This window comes from Thermobia domestica, chromosome 8, assembly GCF_964235325.1.
Source record: "Thermobia domestica chromosome 8, izTheDome1.hap1.1, whole genome shotgun sequence".
Classification (NCBI taxonomy): Eukaryota; Metazoa; Arthropoda; class Insecta; order Zygentoma; family Lepismatidae; genus Thermobia; species Thermobia domestica.
The window spans coordinates 31,305,337-31,326,462 of NC_137461.1; the positions used below are offsets into that span (position 1 = coordinate 31,305,337).

Consider the following 21,126-nt stretch of genomic DNA (forward strand, 5'->3'; position numbering starts at 1 on the left):
AACAATCTTTCCATTCTAGAAGATCCACGTAGAATTTTTAACGCGGATGAATCTTCTTTTCAGTTGTGTCCATAATCTGGAAAAATTTAGGGACCAAAAGGCTGGAAGAATATTTGTGAGGTTCAAAATAAGAAAAAGGAAACCCTTACTTTTCTAGGAACATTTGGTGCTTCGGGAGAAACCGTTGCTCCAATGATCGTTTATCCATACAAGTCGCGAGTATCCAGAGATATTGTGTCCAATATTTCCTCTTCGATTGTGATAGGACGATCCTATTCTCGCTGGATGATTAGTGAGACATTCTTTGAGTGGGTCGCCAAGGGTTTCAATAAATGGCTATTAGATCACGATGTACCTAAGCCTGTAATAATTTTCATCGATGGTCACAAAACTCACTTAACTTATGAAGTAAGCAAATTTTGTGACAACGAGATCATATTGTATGCCCTGTATCCGCACATCTTGCAACCATGCGTTGTGTCCGTCTTTAAGGCGTTAAAAACAAATTGGAAATTCGTTGTTCGCAGCTATCTAACGGAACATAATTTATCTTCCATTACAAGAGTTCAGTTTGCACCACTTATTGCAGATGTCCTAGCAACAGCAACAACACCGTCAACAATAAAGAATGGATTTCGCAAATGTGGACTATATCCTTTCAATCCGGACGCTGTTGACTACACGAAATGTATCAAGAGTGTATCCAAAAACATAGAGAGTACTTCCACTCAGCCAAATGTTAGTGAAGAAGATCTTCGTACTGCAAGAAAAGTTATTACTGTGTACAAGGATGAACATCAAAAGGCTGCGATTGATTTCAACGCATTTCGTGAAGTTTTGAAACTTCCAGCAGAAAAGCCGATGGACGAAGCACTAAAAACTGATGATAAAAGTACCAACTTACCACTAGATGACGAAGTTGTAGTTGGTGAAATCCCTGTAGTTGATGACAACAATGAACACTTGTCTCAAGCTACTCTCACTGTTGGAAAGGATTTACTAAATGATCTTCTCCAGTGATTGGCTGTTGAAGCCAACCCAAGTGCAACAACTGAAAACAGAGTGAATGTAACACCTATTCTACCAACGAAACCTGAGGAATTCGACGCCATTGCAGCACAAGAGAAAGAGGAAATCAGTATTGTGTCAAACAAAGAATCAGTTATGTCTGCTTCAACAACAGAATCAGAGTAGCCTTTAATTATTCTGAGAAAGGAAGCATCTATTCCAGAATTTGTACCATCAAATGAGAAGAAAGGAAACACATCAACTACACTGAATGAAACTGAACCTATGAAGGATATTCGGCAAGATATTTATTCTCCCAAAGACCCTCCTACTGAAGCTCTGGTTTCTATACCAGAAGCACAGCAAGAAACAATGGGCATTGAAAGCGATGCTGTTACTGGACCAAGTGAATCAAGTCAGAAGAATATCGCAACAACACCTAAAACTATCAGATCAATATATATAACACCAACTTTTAAAAAGCATCTGTTCTGGCCTAAGAGTCCAATCAAAAAGCATAAGAAGAAGGTAGAGAAGATACCGTTTGCAATTAGCTCAGAAAAATATCACCGCGCACTGACTGCAACACAAGAAGAACGGAAGACACTAGAGGAGAATAAGAAACGCAAAAGGGATGAAAGAACAGCAAAAAAGAGCAACAAACTGGATAAATCCAAGAAAAGATCGAAGAAGACGACCACTGCTGTTGTAGAAGAACATCACAATGAAGAAGATGTAATTGATTACGGCAGTGGAGCCATAAACGCAGGATGTGGAAAGTAAGGAAAACCAGTGGGTTGCGATCAATGTGATAAATGGTTCCATCTTCGGTGTACCAATTTATCTTTCTATGCATGGGAAGAACTTGCAGATAAGCTGTTCCTGTGCGCAGATTGTACCATATAAATGATTTGAATAAATAATCAGGAACTTACTGTTATTACATGAAAAAATAACTCAATGTGCTCAAGTAAATCAAAAGAGAAACCTAACACGGGAGAGAAACCTTATCATATATGAGACGATAACTCGACGTGCTGAAGTAACAAAGGAGGGAAATCTTATCATATATGAGAAGATAACTCGGTGTGCTCAAGTAATACAGGAGAGAAGCCTTATCACATATGAGAAGATAACTCGATGTGCTCAAGTGACACAGGAGAGAAACCTAACACCGGAGAGAACATATTTCACACAGGAGAAAACTGAACACTTAGGATTTTCTAAATTATTAGAGACTCGTACTTCGTTTAGGATTTGTAAAACCGTAATATAAGTGATAAGATAACGTGTGCATATAACGCAGGAGAGAAGTCTTGTTTCACGTGGAAGATCTATTTAATATTCAAATCCATTATTCCAAATAAAGTAGCTATGTATCAAATCCTAATAACGTGATTCTATCATTTATAATCACTAAGGAGAAAACCTTAATGAAAATTAAATAAAATCTATATAATCGTTTTGTCAAGTTCAAATCTCGCGAATAATACAATTTCGAAATATCACCTAAGGTAATCAATTACTTCTACGTGATAGAAACGATAGAAATTGCGCGCGGTCGACTAATAGCTTGAATGCGGTCGACTACTGAGCGATGATGGTCGACAAGTGGGAATTTTGATGAGTTTTCGTAAAATGTATTTTTATATCACTGCAAAACTTTAAAAGTGAGCAGTTAACACACGGCATGGTACAAAAGAACCCAAATAAAGCAAATAATTCACTTTTGTCAAATACTATGAAATCATCACGCTTTATAAGTGCTTAGAAGTAAGATGTTTTTTTTTTCAGCGGTCGACTATTGGCGAACTCACCCTATTGTCAGTGTCTTTGTTATTTTAAAGTAATATTTAATACTTACATAACATAGTAGAGAAAGATTTATAGGAAGAAGCTACAAGGTGTGATCAAAAAGTAAGGGTAGTTGCACAATGCTATCTGTCGTTGTTGTGTCCATTTCAACTAGTAAGTCTGGTAGTCTAAACCTTTGGCACAGTCAGTGTCAAGTTTGAACGAGTTGTGACTTGTTAGTTGGCTTCCAGAGTCAGAAGAGTGAGGACATGTTAAGAGTGTCTGTCGCGCTAACATTACGTTTTGTTCTAAGTTGAAAAAAGAAAAAAAAAGTGCCAAAGAAGTTCAGAAAATGTCAAAATATGTGTTATGACGATAAAGCGATGATATTGGAGACCGTTTACAAGTGGTATGTGTGATTCAAAAGCGGCAATGAGTCGGTTAGAATCGAACGAGGATCGAGACATCATTCGACGTCAGAAACACATGAAAACGTGCAAAAAGGGGCACAAATGATTTATTCAAACAGGTGAATGATTATTCGAGAGATTTCCGAAGAACTAAATATCTCGTATGGGTCAGTGAAAATAATCTTAACCACCAATTAAATGGGTAAATAAATGGCTTCCTTCTTCATCACAAAAACGTGCCATGTCACGCCTCACGCCCGCAACCAGCCACAGAGGTTGGGGGGGGGGCTATGAATATGTTAGGAGGGCCAAGTCATTAAAAATTCTCTTACAAATAGCTAAATTGTGTTTTTTGTATTAATAATAGCATTTTGTGTTAAGGTCTGGAGAAGCCACGTAAAGTTTAGGGGGGTCCCGTTGCGGGCCTGCCACGCCTTGCTTTTGATCTACGAGTTTTTGACAGAAAAAAATATTCCTGTCTGTCAACATTCGCTGTGCTCTCCAGATATAACATCATGCGATTCCTGGCTCTTTCCAAAAATTAAAACCGTGCTTAAAGGAAAACGTTTTGACACCATTCCAGACATTTGAGAGGGACACGACAGAGCAGCTGAACACCCTCCCAAAAGAAGCTTCCAGGATGCTTCCAGTCATGGATTCAACATTGGAATAAGTGCATTGCTAGTTAAGGACAGTACTTTGAAGGAGATTAAATCAATTCCACATAAGATTATTACTTTGTTTCTAACAAAATTATTCACGGTACTTTTTGATCACATTTCACATGTAGATATGTTCACTCTAAAGTTTTGATATCCTACGAAACTTCTATTGAAAAAGGTAAAAATTTTGGAGTATATATTTAGTGTATGTAGTGAATTCCCAATTATCCGCAGAATTGGATGACAACCGTGTATAATCCACAAAATGGCCAAAAGAGGACACACCTCAAGAAGAAAATGCTTTCGAACAATTTCTATTTACAAAATGGAGCCTGAACATACAATTATGATTTAATGAACAGTAATTTTTTGTACTTACAATCTTGTTAGGTTATTTTTTCTAACAAAATCGTTGTTAAACTGTTCTGGTCTTACGTTACCATTTTTTTTACTATTTTGTCACAATTAATGCATCATAAAAAACAAAGAATAATATCAAAATTAAAGAAAGACTGCAGATAATCGAAAATATACTGTATTTATATTAGCCTATAAGAAGAAACCATGACTGACTAATCAAATCCTAGGCTAAATGCTTAAGCTAGAAAATTGAAATTTTAACAGCACACAGGATTTATTAACGTACGGTACAATTAAGGAAGGATTTTTGCAAACTCGACGTTGAAGGGGGGTGAATACGGATAACAATTACTGTATTATTACTAGTTGCAGGGGCGGATCCAGGACCGACTTCTGGGAGGGGGAAAGCGGTGGGTTATCATGCTGCTACTTTTAAGGGCTCCAAAGATTGGGATCGGTTTTATTTATATATATAAAATAAGAAAGTTTCCTCTTCTGGGGGAATTGCACCGATCGCCCCCCTGGATCCGCCCCTGACTAGGTGCCTATATCTTGGAATCCTTTAAGATTAGAGACATGGTTTTTAGACCTTCATTTACAATAATGAAACAAGAAGAATAAGGGAAGGGGTTGCAATTACTACATTATACTGAAATGTTCAACTCCTTTGTGGCTCGAACACACTAAAAGCAATATCAGCAATGACCACTACAGCTGGAAATTCTGTAGGCCAAGCTTAAACATTTTCTTCAGACACTCCGTGCGTCACGTTTATTCAGGATAATCCTCGGTAACATGTATCCGATATGCTAATCTTCTTTTTCGAAGAACGACGTGCACTGCTGTTTCCTGGCTTGCCGAACAGGTGTAGGATATGATTGGCCGGTACTTTTTCGTTACAGTTCTCTAGCAGGATCAGTATATTTTCGGTAAACTCACGTATGAGAAACCTGACACACGATTCCTCTGGGAACCATCCAATGCCTGTTTGACTTGATGACATGATGTAGAGGCTCTGATTTTAGTTTAATGTCTTTATGGAACACTAATGTATCAAAATTACAGATATTCTAGAGTCCTGGAACTGTTCTCATACCTGACTACTGATGTAAGGAATATATTGTTTAAATTTCATTCCACTTACATTTGAGATTCTTGGTATTAACGATCTTCACAAACAGTGTATGTAAGTAATCCAGATGATATTCTTGTAATTTCATGTAAAAACTTGAGGTAATACAGGATGACTCACGAAATGATCCACCATTTCCTTTCTTTCTTTCTTTCTTTCTTCCTTTTTCTTTTTTCTTTTTTGATAACAGTTTTGTTAGTAAGAATATTGCAATGGAACTTGTACCAAAAGATAGAAACACCGTGGAGAAATGCTCTCATACAGAAAATGTTCAATATAGCCACCATTTTGATTTTGAACTTTATAAATTGAACATTAATATTGTGGCGGGCCGGCGGTATGCGTTTGCGTAGACCGGCACTCACACAAGAGAGTTTTGTAATTTACCAAAATACTTCTAATTAATCAACCAAAGTTTCTGCAAAACACCAACTATAACTCGAGCGGCAAAGTTATACTGGAAACAGGAACTCAGCTAACAAAACAGTCTGAAGAATCTTAGTATTACACGGTAGCGTTGGCCTGGGCCAAGACTTATCTTCTAGTGGAAACAATGGAATCGTTATCTTGATTAAGGTTTGATAACCAAACAATCCTTTGGGATATCTCTTGAAACAAAACTCGACAAATATGTTCCTTGCAGTAACCCTGCAGTTTATTGGCTCTAAGCAAATTACAAGAACCAGAGCCGGGGCGATAGTGTAAGTATTGTGTATATTTATAAAAGAGTTTAACTTACGTGGCGGTGTTCCAATAGATAGTTAAGAAAAATAACTCACTAAATAACTTCACTGTTTAAAAGAGCACTATTCACAAATAAAACAAACTGCACTAGACTGGGAGGGTACGAATCAGTCCTAGTGGGTAGGTAGGTAAGAGGTATACTATTTGATCTACCGGTCTGCGAACAGACATCAAATAGGGTAGGCTACCAGAGGTTAGGAACAGGTTACCGTTTGATCTACCGGTCTGCGAACAGACATCAAACAGGGTAGGTGTAAAGGTTACCGTTTGATCTACCGGTCTGCTAAGCAGACATCAAACAAAGTTGGTTACCAGAAGGAATTAAGGTTACCGTTTGATCTACCGGTCTGCGAACAGACATCAAACAAGGAAGGTGTAAGGGTTTACCGTTTGATCTACCGGTCTGCGAACAGACATCAAACAGGGTGTAACTATTTGATTACCTGTGTGTTTAGGCCAGCTAAGCAATAAACTTAGAGTCTGTCAAAACACACATCAAATAGGGGTGCGACAGAACTTTAGCCGTCAACTTCCTAAGCTTGCCAGCAGTTTCTGGAGCGAGTCCGGGCTGAAGCGAAACTTGCGGAAGTAGATTGCCAAGTTCGGAAGGAGGTAACTTTAGCCGTCAGTTTCCTAAGCAGACCAGCAATTATGGGAGAACCCTGGCTGAACCGTCTTGCTTTCAGAAACAGATTGCCAAGTTACCGTGAGGATTAGGTAGGGTAGTACTTTGACCGTCAGTTTCCTAAGCCGACCAGCAATTATGGGAGAACCCTGGCTGAGCCATCGAGCTTTCAGAAACAGATTGCCAAGTACTGGGTAAACCAAGAGAGTGAGGTAGGTAACCAAGAGAGTGAGTAGGCAGGCCTCCGTGGAGGCAGAGAGGTTGGAAGGCAGAGGGATGGACAACTAGAGACTTCTTCGTGATAAGTTCCTGAACTGAGACGTACCTAACGAATTGCGTACTCCTCGTAGGCCGCACGTCTCTGAGGGGTTCAGGAGAGGGACGTTGTCCGATGAGAGAGCCCAAAACATGCGTTTTTAAGGGCCTCGATCGGAGGTGCAACCGGCACCGATTTACGGTCTGTGTGCAAAATAGTAACGTAAGCAAACGTTGCACTAAGACCGTAAGGTCAGAGGTTGAGCATGCGTGGAGATGTAAAAAGTACCTAGGGCGGAGCCCGAGGGGAACCAGTATCCTGAAAAGAAAGATTATTGGTTTTGCACACGATTTCGTGCGCATAAGAGCTCGGAAGGGTTCCACTCTGAGGGGCGGAGATACTAGCTATTGGAACAAGCCATGCCATTAACATCTAGATTGGCTAGAACAAGGTGCCTTGGGCGGAGCCAGGCAGAAGATAAGATTTTGTGTGTGCGCATGCGTGTGCATGTGATGTGTAGTCCTTGAGTTTAGGTGTGTGAGCCCCTTTCTCTGGAAGAATGATGTTACATCTAGATTTTACAGAGAATTGTACAAATAGTATCTTAAACTATAAAACATATACTAAACATAAAAGATTTCAAGTAATAAACTTGAAAGGTTTTATACATAATGAACTCAAGACCCTTCGACAGTTTATCTTACTTGTTTTCGACCAAAGACATACATATATATTTAATGTTCCGAAGAACGAAAAAGAATCTTCTTTTTAGAAGCAGAAAATGACATTTAAAAGATACACAAGACTATATGGGTTTTCTTAACAGTATTCTACCACTAATAATAATAATAATAATAACAAGAATACATATATATCAGACACAGAGCCAGACATTTCCCTGTTACAGAGGGAATGTCGTTATCTCCAGACGGTTGACCCTGAGGTCAAGAAGGGGAAACTCGGTTACTCAGAAAGGGAAGACAAGAAGTCTTTTCGTTCTAACTTAAGAGAAAAAAAGAACACTCAACACGAATTTGTATTTTAAAAGAAGTAAATGAAATACGAATTCTGTTGCAGTTTTAAAAATGTAAAAAAAAGAAATATTTATTCGCAAAAAGAGTTTGCGAATTTGCGGCCCACTACAATATTAATGATTACAAGACGATATACGATCCTCGTAATTTCATTGCACGAATGAACAATATATCTTTTGAACTAAGGCCTGTGACAAACATCTTGGCATTTCAGCTAAACGAATAAAACGCAAGCTCTGGCGTGACGTTGCCAAGTGTAAAGAGGTGTGGCTATGGCTAAGCAGACAAACTACAGCGCGATCAGGTGACAGGGGATAGACGTGGGTGTGTGCAAAATAAACGTGGCAATGCCAAGATGTCTGTCCCGCCGTTTAAATCAAATTTTGACGATGCTTCGGAAAGATCGTTTCCTTGAGGCACTCCCACAGAAAATGGTTACATGTTTAATATTTGGACTGTGAGGGGGTCAAGATTGTCCGCTATGAAACTCGTCTGAAAACTAACCTAAAACGACATTCATGTTGACAATGTCGTGGAAGAAATCGAACACATTATTTATACTGTGCGGTGTTGCAGCATCATGCATGAATCACTGCATGTTAATAGGCAAAGCAGTAGCAAGGATCTGTAGAGCAAAGTTATTGCGAAACATGTTCAAGTACTGCTCGCTATATACCTTTTCTTCGAAAAAAAGGGAGCAGTCAGCCCGTGGCTGGGAACTTCAACTAACAGTATAATCCTTGCAGCATGATGTTTTACATGAAGCAATCTCGAACCTTCAATAGCCAAAAAGCTAACATTTTGTTTGGAACCACGTCATCCAAATGAAAATGTTGCTAATCAGGAAAGCAAACGTTGTTAAGAGTTTGCTAGCGGACTCGGTTACTAGCGGACACGTGCTGGTTTTGTGCGAGTGCAATTGGAGGCCAGTCTTGAGAATTCATTGAACAAAGCGTTTGAATATTGCCAGTAGCCCCGATGTCTTGTTGTCGATTTGCCAGAACTCCTGTCAATTGTAACTCTTACTGCTTCGACAAACCCTATTCTGCTGCACGGAGAAAAATTCGTTACTCGGACAGCGATATATTGTACAAATATTCGGAATCCTTATGCTTATTACAGAAATCACTACGGAACATACGTTATTCATATGTTACAAAACACTGTCCTTAGATGTTACATCATGTCGTTGCAGGATGTTGGACATCTAACAATCTTCCATATGTTACATACGTATACGTCCGTTATATACGTGAACTATATGTTACACAGGTCTATCTGTATGTGAGATCCTGACCATCTACAGTTCTTTCGTTCATAAGGAAAGTATGTTTATTCGGTCCTCTTATATGGAATGTAGGCTACGTGTAAAACATACTTTATTAGTTATACATTTGCTGTACGTTAAGTTAAAAAACTACAGGATTTACACACGTTACCTTCATTTTTACGTGCGTCACATACTTTTTTTTTTTTTAATCTGTGCGAACACACAGGCTTATGTCGAGGACGTTCGGGTTCCAATATTGTTTCTTCGTGCAAAAATTTTCATACAGTTTGTGGATAATTTTATTGTAGAGGAGCCCATCGCATATGAAACTGCTTTCGGAAACAACTTAGAGCAACAATACTTTTTTGTTTCATGGGAGAAAGATGCACAATTGATAAATAATTGCTCTCGCTTCATCGTTCAGCTTTGCAATACTAGGCCTATAGCAATTGCATCTTCAGTTAGGCTTCTTTGCCTATTTAATAATTTCTGTCAATATTGAGATGCAAAGCTAAATTTCCGGTCCATCTGAAACGATTCAAAAAAGTTAATTATTTCGTGAATCGTCCTGTATGTTATAATCAAGGATGTTATATAATAGAGGATCTGCCGATACCACAAAATCTTGACGCCATGCGTCACAGCTTCGCCACACCTACTCTGCCCACTCCGCGCCACTAAGATCGCAATGTTTCGAGCCAACAATCATGGCGGAAACGAGAGTAGCCAATCAGACGTGCCGGCTCAGACGATGCTCGGTTGTTTTCGGGCTTCATTGAGTTCATATGGTGAAGATACGTATGGGCAGATCCTCTATTTTATAACCTCCTTGGTTATAATCTAAATCTAATTCTCTTAAATCTATTTACTTGAAAACAGGTATTTTTTACTTCGACAACATTCCGTACGACACAATTACCATTCAACCTGTATACAACGTGTCCAGAAGCGGAAATTGCACATCATTTGTACGGCTATTTCAGGTAAGTCACAAAATTATATTCGACGTAGTGTGATAACTTTTCGGAGAGTAGGCCTGTAGGTCTTTATTATTTTATATTTACAAAAAAATGTAAGCAAAGAATTTGTACATCTTTTCCTATACAGATGGTTCTCTTCAGCTAATACATATTTCTCCACTAACTTTCAGAAAATTGGAGGTTTTCAACTCTAGAAAATAGTGAAATTGAGGTTGTTCATATATTTCTTTCGAAATAGACTAATTATTCTAGGAATAGATCAAGCACTTTGGAATCCTTTATTGGCGACCCCTATAGTGTATTTTAAAGTTTTGTTTGAGCGATGTTCTTATTTGTGGAATCAAAATTATATTAGCATTTAATGGAAATAAATGACCAAAAATGAGATGTATACCAATTTATAGATATTGTCGAGATGAACAAACTGAAATGGGTAAATATAAATCCTTATGCGTCATTTTCGAGAAAATCTAATTTTAGTAAGTCTAAATATTGATACTGTATAATAACTGTTGCCAAAGTATACACTTAATCATGATTTTCATTATGGAATCAGCAAGATTATAATATAGAGTATGACTAATTAGATATAGCTAAAGATAATGATTAATCAATTCCATGCAAGTGGAGTACGTCATTATGCTTGCGTCATCTACACCAGCGATATATCCAATGACGTACGTTACGAGTTCTCTCCAAGAATCCACTTTTGTTCTTGCTTGGTGTGTGCATCTCTCAACGTCTGGGTTTACTGAATATCTTGATATTGTCAGTTTATCATATTTATTATACTAACACCAAGAATGGATAAATTACTGATAAAAATATTTGTTCTGATGAAGCTGAAAATCTGTTGAAGAATTGGTAGGCCTATTTCAAGCCGGAGTAACCAATTAGAGCCTGGAGAGGAAGATGTTAACTCTTAAACTATAATTTTCATAATCATTATGGGTAAATAGTGAGTCAGAATTTGTGTTTCTAAGCATTTCGTTGAACCTTAGAAAATTTGCTCTCTTGAAATTATAAATAGAGCTCCTTTTTAAATAACTTGTTCAGTTATGTAAATCGGAATCGAAATACTTAAACAAGGAATGGTGATTATCTATTTTTACAAATGGTAATTATCGGCTGGTCATGTAGCCAAAGTGAAAGAAAGTAGAAACGCTTTCAAAGTTTTTACTAGAAGTCCAATCAGGAAACGAAAATTAGGAAGATCTAGGCGCAGATGGGAGGATAATATTAAGATGGATCTTGCAGAATTAGGAATACAAAATAGAAACTGGATCCAGTTGGTTACGGATAGAAGTCAATGGAGAGTTTTGTGAACGCGGCATTGAACCTCCCGATTCCATATGCCATAGAGTTAGTTAATTAGTAGGGCACACCATCACTGCCGGATTTACGTATAAGTTAAACAAGCTATAGCTTAGGGCCCCATGCACTTGGGGGCTTCAAAAATTGAAGGAAAAAATTGAATGCACATTTCCAAAATATAAGAAAAATAATAAATAATGTAAAATCTACATGTAGCAACAGTGCTTTGTTTGTGTAGGCCCCAATGATGTAAGTAATAAGGCTCCTTCTGGTAGCCTGCTTCCTAAAATGTCACTGGTTTCTTCATTTCTATATATAGGGCCATGCGTTCATCTCGGACACATAAAGGGCCCCACCAAACCTAAATCCAGCTCTGCACACCTTAGATCCAGCAGTTAACTTTTGACCTCCACTAGATTTGGGGCACTAGCGGATCCAGAAGGATCGTTTGGGAGGGGCGGTTCGCTTCCTGGAAGATGAACGTAGCCTCAAGGTGACCAGAATTCTAATTTGCAAGAAAGGGACGCATATGAATCCGGGGCTGGAGGGGGGTGTAAACCTGATTCCCAGATGCCATATTGGGACCCGAACTTGTATTGTTTTTATATGAAAGTACATGCTTTCTGTAAATTTAAATTAAATACGCATTTCCGTTTTGGAAGCGAGGTGGTGACATGATTCACTTCACACATAGTCACTGCAATATATCAGATGCACTGTCTTGCACAGCACTTGCATAAAAGAAAATACTGTATTGACGATGGCCTTCATTTTAACGAAAGAGTGTACAATTTGATCTAATAATTTATATTTTGAATAACAATTGCGGAACAACAGTTGGAAAAAAAGGAAGGCTCGGTCTACGCAAAAGTAGATAACAAAAGTATACATGCATAAATAATGTTACAAAATTCATCTATCTCTATATTTGTGGGGTCCACGAAACATAGTATAATTATAGCTATGCCTACAACAACAATACAATTATATTATCCTATCCTTCGCGCAGGGTGGGGCTTTGCCCTGAGACCTCCAATTTGCTCGGCATACAGCCTCGCACAATATAGCAAATTCTCACTGGCGCAAATCCGGGGGGATGAGGAGGACGCCCCTCCAATCTTGAAACTAGGGGTACTGCCCCCCCCCCCCCAATAATCCGATTTGAAATGTATCTTTTGGGGAGAAATGTGATGATTTGTGTCCGATTGCCACAAAGGAAAGTGAGATGAAATTTATGTCCCTCCAGAATAAGCCTCAAATATGCCTGCCTCCCAATGTTCAAGAAAACTCTGCTCTCCAGAACCTTCCACAGCACTGTTTTGCAACTTTATAAATATTTTGAATATCGCTTTTAAAAAAATATGGGAACGGTCTTACCTGTTCCCCCAATGTTGAAGACAGATTTGCGCAGCTGGAAATGCTCCTACGTGATACTGTGGCACAATATTTCGCGTTCTTCCTTCTGTGTTTTTCATATACAATTGAATTGAGCTAAAACTCTATCACGAAATTCAAACACCTCGTAAGACATTTTAGTGACCCACCTCCATCTCTTTTCCTTCCCTTCTAAATTAAGTGGCAAACAAACCCACTCAAATACATTTTGAACTATTTTAAATAAAAAATCAAATTACCAACTTTCATATTTCTAACCATAAGGGATCCTGAGACATGGACATCTTATAATAATATTTCCCATCCCTTTTCTTCCCTTTTAGATAAAATATCAAAAGCACTGAAATATGTGTTGAATTATTTTAAGTGGGAAGTCCATATACGAAATTCCATGTTTCTAACTTTCAAAGATTCTTTGATATTGATATCTTACTATAATAATTGCAATCCGCGTCCCTTTTCCTCCCATCTCTTGTTTTCTCCATTTTACTATAGTATCAAAAAACATTGAAACGCTTGAAAAATTATTTTAAATAAGAAATCCAAATACCAAATTTCAAGTCTCTAATGGAAGGATTTGGAGAGATGGCCATCTTAATAAAATAATTTCCACACCATTTCCCCTTCCTTTCTTCGAATTTCCAAAAAATCCTTCCTTAATGATACCCTACCTCAAAAATCTTAACTACTGTTCGAATTTCAAGTTCTAGCTTAAGCGGTTTGGCCTGTGCGATGATAAGTTATTCACTTAGGACTTCGTCTTTTATATATGAATTACAATAACAGCTTGTGTCATTTCCCAAGAAAAGATGAAATGAAATTAAAAGTCACAATGAATCCCTGGTCTCTTCCTAATATTTCCGCGTTGAACCCCAAAAATCACGGCTCTCTTTGTTGATCTAGTAGGTAGCGAAAGTACCTTTGATCTTTGATGTATGAGGTTATGTGGTCAGTGCCGTGCCGTGGAAAATCAGCGCTTGGGGCGTGAGTATACGACGGCGCCCCCGTACATATAAGTGAGGTCGATAGACTAGCCGCGAAGCGCCACCATGGTTGGCGCGAGGCACAAGAAAATTTTCAAAAATAAACCCTGCTTTTCCTTGTTTTCGAGCACACTTTTATTACTTCTCTTCCTTCCATTTTATATATGTGCTCAAGTATAAATCTGACCTCAGTGAAATTAAATATTTTAGATAGAAAAATACTGATGCTGATCTAAAATATTCGAAGTAAGTTTTCCTTTCTTTTTTCCTTCTTTTCTTTTTCTAGCCGAATTTTGCGCACCCTTACTTCGGCACCAGGGACCGTCGCCCTGCTCGTCCCCCAACGGAACGGCATGTCTGTGGTTTGATTCCGGGTGAGTGAGCATCGAACGCACTGCAGTGGTTCAGATCCAACTTTAAACTCTAGTTATGTAAAGCATGGCTTTTGATAAACGACATAAATACATATCAATCAATCAACCAAAAGAAAAGTCTCAGATTCAGAGAGCTTTCGGTAAGGAGCGCTGAAGAATCTATGTTTCTCTTTATTCAAGGTGAAGGTACTTGAAGTTTCGGGACCCGAATTCCATTTCCATATCCTTTTTCTAGGACACAATGTTAAAATATACCTTTTTAGTGCAAAGTTTTACCCTTCTTCCTACAGCTGTTCGTCCAACCTGTGAATCATATTCTCGCTCCTTTGGGGCTTATGCTGACCGCCTCAAGGAACTAGGGACAGAAGTAGTCACACTTCAAATATTCCTGTATTAAGTACTGTTAAGTACCACACATTTTCATTTGACTGTGGTAGTCCTGTCCCACAGTTTGGATAGGTCGGGAAAAGACCTTCCCAATGGTAAATGCTGGAAGTAAATTTTTAAAAACCTTTGGAGGGGGCGGTCGCCCCCTCCGCCCTCCCCGTGGATCCGCCAGTGATTTGGGGCCATCAATAGCAACACTATGTAGGGCAACTCTAAACAATTTCAGTTTTCTACCGATAGACGTGAAACCACAAGGCCCATGTATAAATGTTTTTGCTTCCACCTTAATGACCGACATTCTCACCGTTTACCACTTAGTAGTTACGTAGTTAAAAACAATTACCATCTGTGTTAAAAGTCAATCTTGTCTGTCCCTATTTTCTCCGAAGTAATGATGTATCTTAAGCAAGTGATTGGTGTTGTATTGTAAACAATTTTTATAGACACTAGTGTTGTCCACGAGACGAGACAGTAAGATAGACATTTCTCGTCTCGTCTGGTAGATTTTCTAGAAATCTCGTTTCGATTATCGAAAACTTTCCTTGTTAACGGCTCGTTTTATAAATTTACGTACAAAATTTATACCCTTACTTTTTTTTTTTAAATTTCACTTAAAGCTACCAGACGAAAAGATATATAGCAAAATTTAAATCATATTTATAATTGGAGTACATTGTGTAATGGCTTCCAAATTTTTAAACATTGATAAGTCCTCCCCTTTGTGTTCATACAATCATTTCATTAATTTATAAATTTATACTTTCCATTACGTAACACTAAAACAGTGTATAGATTTACGTGGGAGATTCACCAAATATTTCCTCTGACTTAGTTGTCGTTTATGCAGAATAGTGAAATTTTACATATTTCTACAGGTTAGGAGCAAAACTTTACTTTTCTGAAATGTTAACATTTTCTGTGTTACAAGTCTAAAATGAAAGAAAGTGTAAATATTGAGCCAACTGAAGTCCTGCCGCTGATCAAGTTTCTGCGCTGTGAGAGATCGCCTACCAAAGCAAATATTCAATTAGATGAAAGAGACTTAAAGAGAAGAAGTGCCATCATATGACGTTGTGAAACATTGGCATCATCAGTTCAAGTGTGGTCGGACTTCCACGTCCCCCATTCCAGGACGGCCATTGATGAGGACACCATTGCACAAGTAAAAGTCACCATCTTGGGAACAGCCACATAACCATTCACCAACTAGCTGAATATGTCAAGGTAAGTTTGGGATCTGTGGGAAAAGTAAAGTAAGCATTTGCATATGCTTAAGGTATCTGTCCGACAGGTTCCTCGGCTACTAACACCTTTCTAAAAACCAGGAACAAGTCCTTGCTCTCAGGAACTTTTGAGGTTGCATCAAGAAAGCCAGAGCCTGTTTTGACAGAGCTCAGGATGAAACATGGATCCATCATTATCACCAGAGTCTAAGACCAAGTGAACACAATCGAAGTATATCACCAACTCCAAAGAAGGCCTATATCATACCCTCAGGAGGCAAGGTCATGTTAACAGTCTTTTGAGTCCAGTATGGAGTAGTGATGACGGATATCTTGGCCAATGTTAACCACTATTGCAGCGACATACTATGCTTCACTGCTGTAGAAATTACTCGATTCCATCAAAACCAAGAGGAGTGTAATTTTGATCAAAGGTGTCCGTATCCTTCAATATTATGCTTCATGTCACAACTCACATGTTGGCAAGACACAATCATGATCTTGCGAGTATGAAACCCTTCCTTTCCCCATACTTTCCTGACCTTGCGCTATCTGATTTAATTTCTTCCCAACTATGAAGTCATTTTTGAAGGAAAGACACTTGCAACTTAATGAAACATTGATTTCTCGAGTCAAGTCATGGCTTCTGGAATATGCTGCAGACTTCTACAGACAAGATCTTCACAAGTGGACAAAGCGGTAGGAAAAATGTGTGGACATTCGAGGTTCGTATACAGAGAAGGACTAATGCCTGTGTCAAATTTCATTGTGAGTTATGGGAAATCTTTAATGAAAACCCACGTAAAACTTGGGTGAACTAGTATTGCGTACGATACTCGTGAAATTTGCCCTAGAACTTTAATATGTACAGAATGGCCCAAAAGTAGGTATATGGTGGCTCCTAAATCTTAATTTTAGCCGGTGGCGGCTCGTGGAATAAAAGGTAGGGTGGGCTAAGCCTTAAGACAAATAGTTTATGGTTACTACTACTACTACTACTATATTATTATTATTATTATTATTATTATTATTATTATTATTATTATTATTATTATTATTATTATTATTATTATTAAGTGAATAGCTTAAAAAACTCGAAATTACAGTCAGAAAAACTTATTATACTAACACGCTAACTATAATCAGGGCAACAACACTATGTCCACCAGTTTTGACACTTCAGAAAATATATCTGTTAAGTCATTGCCACGCAGAAATAGTAAGTAATAAATCACTTTTTGTTATTAATTGCGCAAAGAATATCATTGCTCTATGCGGCCAGTAGTTCGGATTTGAGCTTTTCTTTGTTCAGCATCGGATAGGAACAGGACACAACTGTTAAGTCATTTTCCGGGAAGGAATGTTTAAAAGTGGAAAAGTTTTAAGGGTTCACCTATTGGAAACACGCGCAATGCTTTCTATCAGGCGTACTTTATTCATTTCCGCACAACCACATGAAAATACAGGGGGAGGGGGGAATAGCACAAAAGAAACTAAGAAGATGTACGTCTAAACTGAGGGGTGGACACGCGGTTGATTTTGGATCCCTTCAGCAAAAGTAACACAAGAGAGCAAGGTCAAGAGACAAAACAACTGAAATGCGGAATCAACAACCTCTACAGACAAAGCGAATTTTGGCAACAAGCAAGCTTCAAACCTTTTCGTTCGGAAGGGGTCGGGTGCAATCGTGTGATGAGGGCCTACGATTCTACATTCAAGCTGGGTTTTCACGTTGTTCGCCACACGAGTCAATGCTAGGGTGACCAGACATACTCTTTTATACTCTTTTCGAGGTTCATATACTCTATACTCTTTTTTCTTCCCAAAAATATCGAATTATACTCTTTTATGGCATTTTCAATTTCATTTAACGTTTAATGCATTTTCTCATTGAAAATAGCATTTTTTTTTTCTGTAAAAACTTGGACGTTGACAGCACTGTTTAGTACTTCGTAGTAGCAGACCCGCTGCACTGTGCTGCGCAGTGTTGCCAACAAATTTTTCGAAAAATCGGGTAAATTCTTATCCAAAATCCAGGAAAAATCCAGGAGATACAACTTAATATCTAAAGATGTTAATTAGGATGATTATTTTTTTACAAGGCAAACAGTGAACACATCAATGATTATACTTACCAATAAAAGACTAATCATCTTTATTTGCGTACATGTCAACATTGACTCTGCTGGTCAGAGAGCGATTCATAGGGGATCCTAGCATGAGTTGTTAGAAGTGAGACTTCTTGTGTGCAGCAATCCTTGCAAAGTTTGGGTATCAAGTCTGTCTGTTTCGCTTTCATCAAATTTACGTTTGAAAACACTTTATATATATATAGTGACACTTGAGGAAGGCAGAGCAAAGACATAACGAATGTGGATAAATTCGGAAATATTAACTGGTCAGACTATCTACTTTTTTTTACTAACAAGCATCAGAGACGTCATTTAGGGAGGGCGGGGAGGGGCAATTGCCCTCCCTGAGTTAGAAATTTTTATTCATTTTATCAATAGAATAGTAGTGAAACAATGAAATGTGCGAAATTTTACTTTTATCAAAGGGTCTAATCCCCCTAAGCAAAATCTGAAATGACGCTCCTGACAAGCATCCAAAAATCTTAAACAGAAACTTCATTTCAGTTTACAAATCTGTGTTTCGCAATAACCGCCATTCTGTGTCTACTTGTTGCAATTTACTCTATTCTATATCATTAGGAAAGTCAGCTACGAGAGGAGCAATTGATTGCGCCGATTTCATCTCATTTGATGGGCTAATCATGTTTCATGACGGTATCTCTCCAATGTTTCCAAATGTTTCATGACGGTATCATGAAGCGTATCTCTCTCTCGAGTTGAGTTGAGTTGAGTTTAACGTTTCGTTCAACAGCAAGGCTATGTGAGACGTGGACCTACTAATTAACGTGGAATCCGAACCACATAAGGTCCCACCGGGAATTGAATCTGGTTATTCCACGCCAAAATCGTGTACGCTAACCGCTTAGCCACGGAGGAGCCCAATGCAGTCCATAATTTGGGAGATTTCTTGATGCCATGGATAGGGAAACTTTTGCTGCAAATTACATTTCATCTGCAGATAAGAACTCTTTTTGGTTTCTGAACTCTACATTTTCTAAGAGCTTTCGGATCATGCGCAAAACCAGGAGTTTTCAACATTTTTTAAAGAAAAATCAGTAGACCAGGAGATAACTTGAAAACCAGGAAATCTCCTGGAATATCAGGAGACCTGGCAACACTGGTGCTGCGTCTCTCGTCCTCGTTGCATTGTAGGGTTCCTAGATTTTCTTTTTGCAAAAGAAAAAAATAATATAACTAAACTGTTTTTATTAGTTAGTACTAAAACTATAGTAAAGACGGCAAAATTAAAGTGATTGATTTATCGAAACTTTCAACGTTTTAATTATTAAATTGTTAATTAAATTCATTGAGTACCTGGAATGATTTATATTTTCGGAATTTATATCTGGTATTCGTACCGTTCATGGCACAGGATTTTGTTTTCCCTTCAAAGTGAGTCAGTTTTTGGTAGTGGGAATCGCGCAGTGATTATTATTCTAATTAACGTGCGTACGTACACTCAATCAATTATATTATTCGAGGATTGGAAGGATTTATTTTATTAACAATGTCGCGAGGAAAATGTCAGTATAATCAAGCGTTTGAAATAAGCTATCCTTGCATTAAAAGGGTCCGCAGTAACGATGTTTACAAAACATAGTGCACGGTATGTAAGAAGGAGTTCTCTTTAAAAAAAATAAAAGTAAATATGATATAAACAACATATAAAATCTAAGTCGCACACTGAATGCTAATCAACTTCCGAAGCAGGTAAGTTGGATGTTTTTTTCACCACAGAATCTTCAGAAGAGCTAGATTTAATTCGACTAGAACTTGTGTGGTCATACCATAATGTTAAACATAACCACTCTTTTAGAAGCATGGACTGCACTAGCAAACTTTTGAAATCAACAGTGAATAAAAAAATTGCATGTGCGAGAACGAAAACGGAGGCTTTGTTAACAAATGTGGTGGGAGTGTGGTCAGAAAATATTTTAAGTAATAGTGTTAAAAAGGCTCTTTCGTTGTTGCTTGTGATGCTTCCAATCGTAAAGCAACCAAACTCATGCCTGTTTTAGTGCGGTACTGTGAAGTAGATACTGATATTAATGTAAAAACATGTCTTCTAGAAATTCATAACATGTCAAATGAAACCTCGGAAACTGTGTCGAACGTATTAATGGGTACATTACGTCAGTTTTGTTTGGAAAATAAGGTCATCGGTTTTGTAGCTGATAATGCACCAGTAAATTTTGGAAGCATAGAAAATAAAACAAGAGGAAACGTGCATAGCGAACTAGAGTGCAGGTTGAAGAAAAATGTTTTGCCTATCGGGTGTGGGGCTCATATCCTTCACAATGGAAATTCTGTGGCTTGTTCGAGAGTAATACCGATCGATGTTTGGAATTTGGTTTTTAAAATATACAACCATTTCAGTATTTTTACTGTAAGGACAGAAAATTTGAAAAACTTTTGTGAGTTCATTGGCTGTCATTATGAGAGTCTTTTGTATCACTCAAAGACGAGATTCTTGTCTCTGCTTCTGTGTGTATAAAAAATTATACGTCAGTATGAACCACTTAAGGGGCACTTTTTGAGTGATGAAAATGCTCCAATAGCTATAGTCAATTTCTTTGAGTTGTGGCTGTATTTTCTGCATGCTCAGCTAATCTTGTTCAGTGAAACAATTACAAAAATTGAAAGGGAGGATATAACAGCGACTGAAGTTTCTGTTGAATATTTTGAACTTCTGAGGAAATACAAAGATAGAATTGAACAAAACTTTTTTTCTGTTTTCTGCTAGAAATTTACTTACGAAACTTGTAAAAGAAGGGAATATAAAAGAGGAATATGCCTACTCAGTGTCAAGAAGATTTTACTTTGAAGTGATAACATACTTAGAGATGTGGTCACAACGTTTTTTCGAAGAAGTAAACAAGATGAAATATTTACTACCTGACACATCAGTTATCTATGAAGAATTTCAGGAGTCGTTTGCACATTTCTATGAGCAGGTAAAACATGTAGACAGTTCGTTGGAATTCAGTGATAATGATATTTTTGACACTTACTGTGCAATATCCAGATGTGTTCAAGAACACCT

The 21,126-nt window shown here is 37.9% G+C and overlaps 1 protein-coding gene across 2 annotated transcripts in view; it reads left to right on the forward strand.

Moving 5' to 3' along the window:
• Positions 1-21,126, forward strand: part of LOC145692828 (uncharacterized) — an 89,635-nt gene that overhangs the window by 37,755 nt on the left and 30,754 nt on the right. For both annotated transcript variants that reach the window (XM_081768327.1, XM_081768326.1), the window contains exon 3: positions 10,175-10,278. In XM_081768327.1, the coding sequence (XP_081624453.1) occupies positions 10,175-10,278 (104 nt within the window). The remainder of the gene's footprint in view (positions 1-10,174; positions 10,279-21,126) is intronic.